This window comes from Psammomys obesus, unplaced genomic scaffold (genome assembly GCF_907164565.1).
Source record: "Psammomys obesus unplaced genomic scaffold, mPsaObe1.curated_primary_1811, whole genome shotgun sequence".
In the NCBI taxonomy this organism is placed as follows: Eukaryota; Metazoa; Chordata; class Mammalia; order Rodentia; family Muridae; genus Psammomys; species Psammomys obesus.
In genome coordinates, this window is record NW_026596240.1 from 650,112 (window position 1) to 662,904 (window position 12,793).

The window sequence follows — 12,793 nt, forward strand, 5'->3', positions numbered from 1 at the left end:
GCCTTCCCCAGGACAAGCGGCATCACACAACTGCTTGGCATAACTGAGAGCTCTCACTTCCTGGCCAGAAAACAGAGTCCTGGTGGGCCCTTTGAAAAGCCAAAGCCTTTGATGCTGTAGAGGATGAGGATGAAGGCTGTGGGGTATACACACACACACACACACACACACACACACACACACAGGCACAAACCATGACTCCGCCCCTGCCCTGGTGGCCCCACCCTCTTACTCCATCAGCACCCCACTTCTCACATTCAGGCTGGTGCTGGCTCCTTATCCGCCTTTCAGTTGACAGAGCCCAGAGGGGAGCCGGTGTCCCCAAGAGCACCAAGATGCAGCCATGGCTCTGGCTGGTCTTCAGTGTGAAGCTGTCAGGTAAGACCCAGAGTGGGGCTACCACAGGTCTGTGATAGAGCAAGGACTGGCAGTCTCCGCAACAGGAGGAACAGACGTGAGCTGGCCTGTGGGGATGGGGGAGGCTGAGCATGGAAAGGAGATTCCTCTTACAAGCTCATTACCCAGTGAGGTCTGAGAGGCCTAGGGCAGAAGCCACCTCTGTCCCTCAGCCTGAACTAGGAAGGATGAAGAAAGAGAAGGGGAGAGAGAAACCCAGAACCTAAGGGGAAAGGTAGTTGTTCAGGGTGCCACAGAGGAGTGCCCTGTGAACTTCCCAAAGGTGCAGTCTGGGTCAGGCTAGGGTCTACACACAGACTCTTATCACTTCCGGGAAGAGCTTCTGGTACACTGGACAAACACTGCTGTAGCTGGGCTCAGGGACAGCTTCGGCAGGACACTCTAAGTGCCTTGCTCTCCAGTGTCCTCTGGAGTTAGGGAGTGTGCAGTGTGGCCCCCAAGAAGCAGCACTGCAGATGAGACATTGGAGCTGGCACAGAGGTATGGCCTAGAGACTGTCATTGTGACTAGATCCAGCGAGCTTGTTTTTTTTTTTTTTTTTAAAGGAAAACCCTTCAAATTCCCACTGGCCTGGCACCACTTAAAGAAAGCCCCAAACTGATCACGCTATTGAGGGAGAAAGGGCGTGCCAGCACCTGCCTCTGACCAGGCTGGCTCAGCTGCATCACAAACGGAAACGAGGCCAGGCTATTTCAAGTCACTAAAGCTACTGCTAATCATTCTGGAAATACCAGGTCCCTCTGAAAATGGAATCCTGGGCTGCCAAGCAGATCAGAGGAGGCCCTGTGTGACTCGAAGCCTATGTGCATGTCCTCTGGGCTTGTTGGAAAGGCTCCTGCCATCGTTGGAAATGTGGCCCGCTTTGTGCACAGGTTCCCCAGTTCAATGGCTCCAAGTTCATTCACCCAAGTCCTATGAGCCGGGTTGGAGTGTGAGTCCGCTTCACACAGGCTGTGTGGCCTGTGGTATACCTTTCCCTTGGACTCTGTTTGCTCCTGTGTAAAATAAGTCCCTGTAGGGTTTACTGAGGATTAAATCAGATAACAGTCGCACTGTGCCTGACGCACTGCAATTCATACTGACATTATCACTTCATATTAACGTTCCCAAAGGGGCCAGTGACCCAAAACATAAAAACGGCTGCCAAGGCACAGCAGTGATAGCCTGATCCCCGAGGGAAGGGGGCTGTAGCAGTGCCTGAGCCATAGGGGAATATTCATTCTCTCTGTGCAAGTGGGAGCTCAGAGTGTCTGTGGGTGGGTTCAGGCTTAGTTCATCACAGCAGTCCTAGGGAAAGGCTGTGAGGAGGCCAGAAGGCCCGAGCCACGGTTACAGGCAGGGATCTGCACCATTAACCCAAACAGCTGGTTCTCCTGGGCTCACATATCCTCTGGCCTCTGCCCAGCCAGACCTGTCCTCCGTGTCATATCTTGGTCATGGTATTCAGTGTGGCCCTCTGCTCTAAGCCACAAAAAAAGGGCTTTCTGGGTCAGCTGGGTTTGTTGGAATCCACATGGTCTTGGATGGATGTCAAAGAAACTTAGTCTGATCCTCCACACACAACTTCACTTGGTGCCCAGAACACCCCCCTGAGACCATTACACTTGCCAGCAGACTTTACCTGTGTGAGCCTGTCACATGGGTTCCTCTTCTGTCTGCCCATGATTACCTGTTTGAGTGCTTCACTGTTCACATATGGTTTCACTTCTCTTTTTCCCCCTGAAATTCACTACGTAGCCCAGGGTGGTCTCAAACTCAAAGCAATCCTCCTGCCTCAACTTCTCAAGCATTAGGATCCTAAGTGTGCACCACCATGCCTTCCTGCCTTTCTTTTCTTTCGAACCTTCAGCAGCAAGCAGGACAACAGCTCCAAGCCAAGCTGCCCTTCTTTCACAGGATACCATAGCTTGGTGACTTCTGGGGTCCCACAGCTTCTACAGGGCAAAGGCTCTGTGCAGAGCCACGTCCGCACCTCCTTCTGCCTGCCCGCACTTCCCATCTTACTCACTATGAGCTCCCTGCCTTGCTTCTGCAATAAATGCCCTTCGCAGTGAAAAAGTGGTGATCAACCCCTTGAGGGGTTGGGGACCTCCCAGGGTCAGCTCCCTTTACTCGATTGTCCAAACCAGCCTTGCACTGTGTCAGTGACTCCAGGCTCCTCTCCCAGCTTGCTTTAGGTCTCTTTCGGCTGTGTAGAGCTCCTCAGGGCTTATCTATGCAGACTCACAGCCAGGTGAGGTGGGCAACCAGCGTTGGTTCTCAACTTTGGCTCTTTGGATTTGAATCCAGTGAGACTCCAAACAAGTTAGCTTCCTGGCTAAGATAATATATGCCAATGGCCACACACTTCAGTGCGTCGCCAAGCACCAGCCACGGTAAAGGCCAGCTCAGCGAATGCCTGCCTTGCAGTCAGTGTTTGCATGTTCTGTGTCCAAAAGTTACAAACTCACTGTGATTCTAAGGCTCCGCCATTGTGCACCAGAAAAGTGTGCTGATGCTTTCTGCTCTTTTAGGTTCTAGGGGTTGAACTCAGGAGGCCAAGCTTGGTGACAAATACCTTTACCTGCTGAGCTACCTCACAAACCCCTCCCCCTCCTGTCCCACCCCCCCCCCCTTTCTTTTTCGTAAGTTCTCAAGTAGCTCAGGCTGGCCTTGAACTCACTATGTAATGAAACTTGACGTTCCTGTGCTTCTGCCCAGAGTGCTAAGCTCATATGTGATAGCAACAGCCTGGTTTATTTCTTCTGGTTTCTTGTAGCTCTCTGGAGCAGCTCTGCCCTCATTCAGACCCCTCAGTCCATGACGGTTCTAACCAACCAAACAGCAATAATGTCCTGTGAGGCTAAGACGTTAACTAATAAGAACAACATCATCTACTGGATGAGAGACCGCCAGAGCCCCACCAAGGACAAGCACTATGAGTTCCTGGCCTCCTGGAATCCTTCCAAAAGAATCACTGTGTACGGAGAAGAGCCAAAGAAGAATATAATGGTATTTTCAGATTTAACCCGGTACATTTTCAACCTCACCAATGTGAAGCCAGAGGACAGTGGCTTCTACGTCTGCATGATGATTGGGACCCCCAGGATAATCTTTGGGAGAGCAACAGAGCTGAGCGTAGGTAAGAAATGCTCTCAGGGCTCTGATAGAGTGCGCGCACACGCACGCACGCACACACACACTCATACCAGGTACTGGAGCTATCTCACACTGCAGCCATAACCAACGCACCACTGCTAAGTCTAACAGGAAATATATATTGGGTTACCCAGGCCAAGCACCCTTTCAGATTGCATTGCCCCTTAACGCTGCCATCCACCCAGAAGATGGGAGTCAGATGAGATGAAAACAGATAGGTCAGTCAGTATACATATGATTATGATTCTGATGGAGACAAGACAGCAGTCTCAGGAATGCTGAGTGTACATATAGACTCTCACTGCCTTGGGCACATACTCAGCATTTCCGAGGTAGCAAAGAAGAGGTTGTTCTGAGCATTCTTTGTGGGGTTCTACGGATCAAATCCATACTTGGGGCTTCAATGGGTAAAGAAACTGGACCCCAGGCCTAACCGGGCTTTCAATCCGTCACATGGCTTTCCCCACCAAGACCTCATTTTCCATATCTGCTGGCCCACCTCTACTTCTCGGAAGCCTCCGTTTCATGAATTAAATGCAGAAGTACATTTCAAACCACAGGCATTATTTTCCATTTTCAAAGAGGCATCTACGTAGGACAAAATAGTGCATTTTAATGAACCAAATTTATCAAAATAGTATTAGCATGCCAACAGGTGACCTGTTTTCCTGCATGGCATTTGGTATGTATTTTATGCATACAGCATATCTGTGTTTAGACCAGCCCCAGTGGACAGGGAGGATTCGTCTCTTGGGGTGGAAGGGGTCACCATAGAGTCTCTCAGGCCAGTGGTTGGCCATAGCTCTTTCTCCAGCTCAACACACTCTCACTCTTTTGCTTCCCACTCACCTGTGGGCTAAAAGTCACAAGTGTACCCAGGGTACCCCCAGAAGTTTGGCCACTCAGCCTAAGGAGGTACAGAGACAAGTGGGGGTAGTGCTGGAGTTACAAAAAAAAAAAAAAAACAGTGACAACAAAGACAGAGCGAGGTCTCCATGGCCTCTCTAGTGTCTGGTCAGACGTGAGGGCAGATGAGACCATGGGCTTCTGTGGGGCTTGGGGGTTGTGTTGGTTTTGTTGGTTTTGGGGTTTGTTTCTAAGAGCCCCATGCCTTCCCAGTGCTTCAGGGTCCGAGAAAGGTAAATGGTAATTTTCCATCTCTACCTATCCTCGCTTCCACATTCCCAAGTCCTGCGTACTGTCCAACAGCCCAGGAACAGCAGTGTCTTCCCAAAGTTTGTCCCTGGATAAAATCTCCCCAGTGACAGGACACCTGAGCCTGAGCCTACCTGCCTGGCTGAAGGGTCCCGGTGTTTTAGAAAAGAAGCTAGAGCAGTATACATATTGTTAGGGAAAACAGGCCTTGTTCAGGCCTTCGGGCACACTATGAGTTCCAAGGACCCATCTCTCTCCAAAACAGACAGGGAGAGGTCGAACGCAAAGATGATGGAGGGACCTGACTCAGAGAAGATGAAATTAAAACATCCTCCTCTTGTCCCCATCGCTCCCATCAGAGCAGGCTGCTGTTCCCAGCCAAGGCACTGGAGGCTGCAGCTCGCTCCCCAAGGCTCTCCCCTGAGCATCTGAGAGACGCCTGCTTCTGTGCTGTAAGATGAGGCAAATGGATTTAGTTTAGGGGCTCTGAGCATTTAAAGGACTTAACACTCAGCAGGGCCAGACTCTTTGACCTTGTCATTGCTATTGGCTGTCACTTTACAGCAAACAGCTCCTCGGTGCCATGGTCAAAAGACTTGCAGTGGCCTAATAATGTGGCTGATGTTCTGTCAGGCACGGGAGACGGTCTTTCCTAGCCCTTCCCTTACTGCTTTGCTGAAAGTAGTACGCAGGAGATCTGGTTTTTTGGCTAACAAAGTTGAAGGGTAGATGGTCCCGTTCTGCACGCCTCAGAACATGCTCAGTGCATCAATCCCACTGTCCTCTCCCACTCCTCTCCCAACCCTCACTGTGAGACGCTGGATCAAAACTGAGGAGAGGAGGGCCCACTCAAGGAAAGGAGAAGGGCCTGGAGAACTTACTTGCCTCTCCCTAAGCTCCCTCTAAGTCCATCTGCAGCAGATGGACCTAGTCCAGGCTGCACAGTTGTTAATTATGGGCACCAGGCTCTGCTCACATCTGGTGGCCCCACAGCCTCTCTCCAGGACACCTGGCTAATCTCCATCCACATTGATCTCTGCGCTGAGAAATTAGCTATGAACTCTTGTGCTCTGTGACCCGAAGTCCTGTGACACAGAACAATGGCACGAAGATCAGTGCCTGGAAGGAAGGCACACAGTCTGCCTATGAGTCCTGCCGCTTCCCCGGCTAAGATACGGATCTTGCTTCTCTCTGTAGTTGATGTCCTTTCTACAACTCCCCAGACCACCAAGAAGACTAGCCTCAGGAAGAAACAGTGCCCGTTCCCCAGCCCGAAGACCCAGAAGGGTAAGTTCCCCATGGCTGCTCCCATACAAAAAAGACAACTTTCCACTTTCCCTTTGCCCCTCCCCTTCTTTCTCTTGCTTTCCTTCCTTCCATCCTTTCTTCCTTCTACAAACACTTGCCACATCTTGGCTCTGTAGCCTATTTCTCTAGCCCCAAAATGGTGCCCAAAAAAGGGACACTGAGTATAACAGCAGCTCACAGTCTAATGAGGCCACACTCACAAATCACCACAGAATAAGACTTAAAGAAAATATATCTACCCAATCCCCACACACAGGTGACCACAGCAGCACATTTATCATAGCCAGAAAAGTGGGAACAATGTTTCTCAGCCGATGCATAGGCTGTCAAGACAGAACGCAGGTAATACAAAGGCACATAAAGAGACAAGTACCGGGCTCCGCTGGGAACAGCGCTTGCCGCCTGATTGTGTCCCAAAGTCAGATGGTGTGATGACTTAATGCCTCTAGGAGGACCCCAGAAATCCTTAGAGTGTGCTTTTAAGTTTTCACAGAGGCCTGGCTTTCCCATGTAGATACAGGATGGCTGGAATTACCTGCTTAACCCCCCAGGCTGACCTCAAATTCAAAATCCTTCTACTTTATGCTCATGGATTCTGGGATTATAGACATGTACACCCTGCTCAAAATTATATACTTTAAGCAGGTGGGGTTTCTGGTTTGCAAATCATATCCCAATTAAGCTGTCACCGAACAAAACCTTCTAGTCCAGAGGAGCAGCCATCCCTCTTCTCCAGCCTTTATGTCTAGCAGAGGACCTAACACAGAGGGTGGGAATCAGGCAAGCTAGCAGGCAAACACCAGGCATCTCCGCTGGGGAGGGCACACGTGAACTTCCTCTGAAGCCATTAGCTCAAAGGTATTTCTGGAAAAATACTGACTTCAACCCCCCAAAGTTACTGGTGACAAACAGAAAGTTCCACATCTGCCACTGCCCAGAGCAGAAACCACAAGAGCAGCCCAGGCTGCAGGGTACAGCCTGGCTTCATGGCCGCACACAAAAGCCCCAGTGGAGGTGTTCCCTGTAGGGTCCAGGAGGTGGGGAGGGACTGCCTCCTGAGGTCACTGTGGAGAGAAAATCAGAGCCCAGCCAGGCTTTGTGCCTTACAGCTGTAACCCCAGCACCTGGGGTTGGAGATGAGGCAAGGGACGGGGAGTTCAAGGTCACCCTCAGCTACACTGCTTGTTTAAGGCCAGTCGGGGCTAAATGAGACCCTGTCTTAAACAAATCAAGATGCTAACTGAAAAAGAAAACCTAAACTCATGAACAGAAAGGTAAAGTCTTACAGAATATGAAGGGGAAGACAGAGTGACTTCATTTTATAATATATTATGCCCTGAAAACTTTATTAGAAAGACCAACAAGCAAGCAACAAAAATAAAAACAAACCCCACAAAATACAACCCCTGCAGGCCTAGTTTTCCAGAAAGCTGAGGCAGGGGGATCACTTGAGCTCGTAAGTTTGAAAATAGTCTGCATAACATAATGAGATGAATCATGTTCTGTGAAGCACAGTTCTATAAGAAGCTGTAAGAGTTCAGAAAAGAAACAGTGGATGTGGTGGGATTTCTAAGGATGTTGGAATGAAGTGTAAAATCCCAACACCTTTAAAAACCTTACTCACGATGAGTCTCAACATTTCCTGGATGCCCCACCACACACAAATAAAATTTTTGTTTTGCACTAGATATGGGAACAGCCTTGATTTCTTCTCTTACAAATAGCCAGTGAAGGGGCATGAAATCAAGCTACGCACATAGCTGAGAGTGTCACATGCCAATGAGTTCCTTGTTTGAACAGCTGTAGATGATTCATACAGACCTGTCGCACCTTCTGGGCCTTTTCATTCTAAGTCTTTTCTAATCTCTGACATTGTAAAAAATAAATAAATAAATAGATAGATAAATAAATAAATAAATAAATAAATAAATAAATAAGCGAGCTAAGCATGAAGGTTCTTGCATGTAATCTCAGCACTCAAGATGATGAGGCAAGGAGGGTCAGTGTAAGTCTGAGGCTAGCCTGGGACACATAGTAAGTTCTAGGCCAGGCTAATCTACAGAATGAGACCCTGTCTATAAATAAATTAAGAAATATACACATGTATATATACATATATACATCTATGTATTCATATATAAGTGGGGAGAAGGGAGGGAGAGAGGGGCAAAATAGAAGAGTGAGAGGGAGGAAAGGAAGGAGCAAGAAAGTAAGAAATGAGGAGAGACCATTTATATATAGAGGGATGCATATCAGAGAAAAATGGACACAGTACAACCCACTATACGAAAAAGGAGAAAGCTAAGGGGCCAGGATGTAGCCCAGTTGGTAGAGTGCTTGCCTAGCATGCACAAGGCCCTGGGTTCAATCCCTAGCCCTGCATAAATGGTCATAGTGGCCCACAAGTGTAATCCCAGCACTTGAGAGATGGAGGCAGGAGAATTGTAAGTTCAAGATCATTCTCGGCCACAGTGAATCAGAGACCAGCCTGGGATACAGGAAACCTTATGTTTAAAATCAAAAAGCAAAGAGAGAGGTTAGGGAGATGGCTTTTCAGGTTAGAGTGCTTGCTAGGAAAGCACTCGGCCCCGAACAAATCATAAGCACCCACACGAAAAGCTGGGCAACACACACCTGCACCCCGGCTTTGGGGGTGGGGCAGAGACAGGGGAACCTCTGGGTTTGCTGTGTGTTAGATGCAAAGGGGAAGACTGCCAAATTACTAGTGATGGTCTGTGAGTGTTCTAACCCTGTGTAAAATACAATGAAAATATAGCTATTTTTTGTGAAATTCAAACAAAGGTGTTTTTTTAATGAATAGTAAAATCTCATTACTAGGCACAAGATGTGTCTACTTTCTTTGAACATAAATGGCCCCTGAGTTTTATTAATACTTTATTTTATGTAGGTGAGTGTGCTGTCTTCATGCACACCACAAGAAGGAATCCAGGTTCCATTGCAGATGGTCGTGAGCCACCATGTGGGTGCTGGGACTTGAACTCAGGTCCTCTGGAAGAGCAGCCAGTGCTCTTAACTGCTGAGCACTCTCCAGCTAACATTTCAAAAACATAGATGTAACATGACATAATATGAAATTACCTCAGTAATGTTTAAAGTGATTTTTAAAACGAACAATAAGGAAGAATTCTGAAAAATGCAACCAGAGGAGCTGCCTTCGGGGAGACGACCCACACAGGTTGTGTGAGTCCTGGGCCAGCCAGGGCTACAAAATGAAGGCCGCATAGTGAGGCCCTGTGTCAAAAACAAACAAGAAGCCAGCCAAGAAGTCAGCCAGTTCCTTGCCGTGCCTGAATCAGTGTTGAATGTGAGTGTTGTGCATCTTTTTCAGGCCTGACGTGTAGCCTCGTTCCCCTCAGCCTGCTGCTGGCAGGCATCCTGGTCCTGCTGGTGTCCCTGAGTGTGGCTGTCCACTTTCTCTGTAAGTCCATGCTACAGGACGTTGAAGGGCCCACATTTTGCTATCTGAGGTATACATAGGCATACTTTGTTCACTAGGGCAGCAGAGAAGGTGGTAAATTTGCCCCAACAAACGCTATGGGTCTGCAAGTGGCTCTTTCTGTTTTTGAAGGACTTGGGGAGAGTGTCAGGACTTGAACCCAGGGCATGTTGGATGTTCCCTACCGATGAGACACCTCCCTCACCGACCAAGGAGGCCAATGTGAGATTCCTCCTGGGTCTGCAGCCAGACAAACCCTAGGTTTGACAAAGTCCGCTGAGGCAGCTCCCTCCTCAGATGACTGTGATCTTGGCCTCAGCGGGCCTCAGGGGCTTCACCTTCTGTGGAGCATTGCTTGCTTACCAGCACCTGCTATCTGTAACATCCTCAGAACCCATGTGCTGGGTACATGGGAGCTCGGGCAGTAGAGATGAAAGCCCAGTGCCCAAAATAGCTCAGCAGTGGCCTTTAAATGCTGTTCCTAGAAGCCGGCCCACCCCCTCAGTGACACTTCGTAGAGATTCTCGTGCCTGCTGTCCCTAGCTCCTCTGTCCCCGGGCTCTGCAGACACCGGCCTCCAAAAATGGACAGGAGAACAGAGAGAGGCCCGAGCAGCCCTGGTGTTTACCTCTGCCACCTTGAGCACATCGCCTTTCCTCCCATGGCATCTGGGACAGTGACCAGATCAGGGGCTTTTAACTCTTTCAGGTCACGGCTTCTGAGAGCTGTGGGCTCCCTCCCCAGGGAACTGCAGCTGAGGACATGAATACCTTGGTACACTGTTACCCTCACACACAAGTCTGCGCACCCCATTCTAAGAACCCCAGTACTCGGATCCTGGTGCACAGGCCTGTAAGCCCAGTACTTGGGAGGTAAAGGCAGAAGAATCATGAGCTAAAGGCCAGCCTTGGCAACGTAGTGGATTTGAGGTTTGAGGCTAGCCTGAGCCACCTAAGACCCTGTTTCAAAAGCAAATAGAAACTCCCTAGAAGTAAGCACAGTCCACTTCCTGTTCTCCCCTGCAGCCTGGAAGGAGCATTTGTGAGCTGCTTTAGTTTTCCTCTTAAGTTCCGGTGCCCTCTGCTGCAAAAGGCAATGACCTTTGTTTTGCTCTATTGAGATTTGAACCCAAGACCTTGGGTTCCATCCCCATGTTAGGCCCCCAGTCCCCAGGAAAGCTTATTTAAGGTAAAAACTGGAGTAGAGGAACTACATTAAGACCCTGGCACTAGCCACATGGCTTTCGGCAAGTTATCCAACAACTCACATGCTCTGTGCCTCACGTTTCTACACATGTGAGAGGGACAGAGTAGTAGAAGACCTAGTAGCATGCGTGAAGGCTGATGAAAACGTGGAATGAATGATTTAAAATATCATAAACATATAAGCAAACAACAAAAGTGTGAAATGTGAAGAATTTGGGAACCACCCTTGCACCCCAGATGAAGTCGTGGGTCCTGGCTGACCGCGCTGTCTTCCTCTCTGGCTCTGAGTCTTGATGCTCACGATCTACCAGCCAGCACTGACCTGCCTCTCTCTGCTCTTCCAGGCCTTCGGAGGAAAGCCCGAATCCGATTCATGAAACAGTAAGTGCTGTTCTCCGAAAAAGTCCTGAACAGGACCTGAGGGCACGGGTGACTTGCGGAGCGGTTCCCCCGGCTCGGCGCAAACCAAGTGTAGTGGTTTGCTCCGTGATCCCAGAACTAGCACGTGAATTCAAAGTTAGTGGGTGGGGTGGTGCATGCCATTAATTTCAACACTTGGGAGGCAGATGCAGGTGATCTCTGTGAGTTTGAGGCCAGCCTGGGCTATATAGTGAGTTCCAGGACAGCCAGGGCTAGAGAAAGCCTGTCTTTAAAAACAAATAGTTGAAAGCCATCCTCAGCTACTTAGTGAGTACAAAGCCAACCTGTGCTACAGACTCTATCTCAGAAATAACTAACCAGCTACATAAGTTTTAAAAATGCTTTGGGAAAAGGTCAGCCCACTGTATCTTTCAGCCCTTAGCAAGTGCCAGAGGCTCATACAAGGCAGAGGCTGTGGTTACTCCTGACTTCAGGCCGAAGATCCCATCCCAGGCTCAGACAAGGTTCTTGGATTTGATTTGCTGCTGGGAAACTGGGTCTCCTACGTCCACATTGGTCTCAAGCTTGTTATTTGCCAAGGCTGACCTTTAGCTGCTGATCCTCCTACCTCCAGCTCCTGAGTGCTGGCACTACATGCGTGCACCTCCATGCCTGGTAGGTGAGAACTGAGATCAGACTCGGGGCTTGAGAGAAGAGCTCTGCCGACAGAGCCACACCCCAGACCTTGGATTTGATTTAATTTTCTTCAGCATGGAGGATGTTTCTCAGCTGGCTGCCATATATATCAAGTTGATCTCAGAACACACACACACACACACACACACACACACACACACACACACATTTGAAGAAAGTAAAGGCCATGCTTCCAGATGGAAGAGGGCAATAAAACCTTGTGCTCAAGGAGAGACAGGTCTAGATCTGAATTGACTACAAGCATCTTTACCCACTGAGCCATCCCGCCTGCCCTGCCTGCTATGTTTTATGGGAAAATGACAATTATAGTTTGAATGGTGAGCAAGCTCTGCTTTGTGGACAGGAATTAGAAACCATCCTCACCTAACAGACAATAACCATAAATTGAGAGCACATAAGACTAGACTCCATTGAGTTCTGTGGGGGTGGGGGGAACCCTACCCTTTATGGGCTTTTGTAGAGAGCCAGCCTAACCCGGGCACTCCCAACATGTCCTCTGATTTTTTTTTTGGGGGGGGGGGGTGGTGAGGGGCTTTGAGACAGGTTTTCTCTGTGTAGCCTTGGCTGTCCTGGACTCACTTTGTAGAACAGGTTTGACTCCAACTCACAGAGATCCTCCTGCCTCTGCCTCCTGAGTCCTGGGATAAAAAAAATGTGCACTTGCACACCAGGACTTATGGTCTGTTTTCACATTTACTTATAAGATGTGCTGATTGGCAAGGTGGAGGGGTGAGGAAAAAGTATCAGAAGTTCAAGATCACAGCCAGCTTGCCTCAAAAAGGGAAACAAAGAAACAAAAAACCTGTAATTTAGCCAGGCTTGGCAGTGTGTTCCTTCAATCTTGGCACTTGGGGGACAGGCTGGTCTCCTGTGAGTTTGAGGCCAGCCTGTTCCACCTAGAGAGATCCAGGGATAAGCAAAAAGACTATTTCAAAACACCGAAAGAAAGTATTTCAAAGAAAATATGTTTAGATTTATTTACTTGCGGATGTGTGTGTGTGTGTGTGTGTGTGTGTGTGTGTGTGTGTGTGTGTGT

The 12,793-nt window shown here is 48.9% G+C and overlaps 1 protein-coding gene across 1 annotated transcript in view; it reads left to right on the plus strand.

Annotated features, from left to right (window-relative positions):
• The first annotated feature begins 312 nt into the window (after nt 1-312).
• Cd8b (CD8 subunit beta) overlaps nt 313-12,793 on the plus strand; it is a 14,096-nt gene continuing 1,615 nt past the window's right edge. The window contains exons 1-5 of the mRNA XM_055596470.1: nt 313-378; nt 3,176-3,538; nt 5,908-5,997; nt 9,368-9,457; nt 11,025-11,061. Of these exons, the coding sequence (XP_055452445.1) occupies nt 336-378; nt 3,176-3,538; nt 5,908-5,997; nt 9,368-9,457; nt 11,025-11,061 (623 nt within the window). The 5' untranslated portion in view covers nt 313-335. The remainder of the gene's footprint in view (nt 379-3,175; nt 3,539-5,907; nt 5,998-9,367; nt 9,458-11,024; nt 11,062-12,793) is intronic.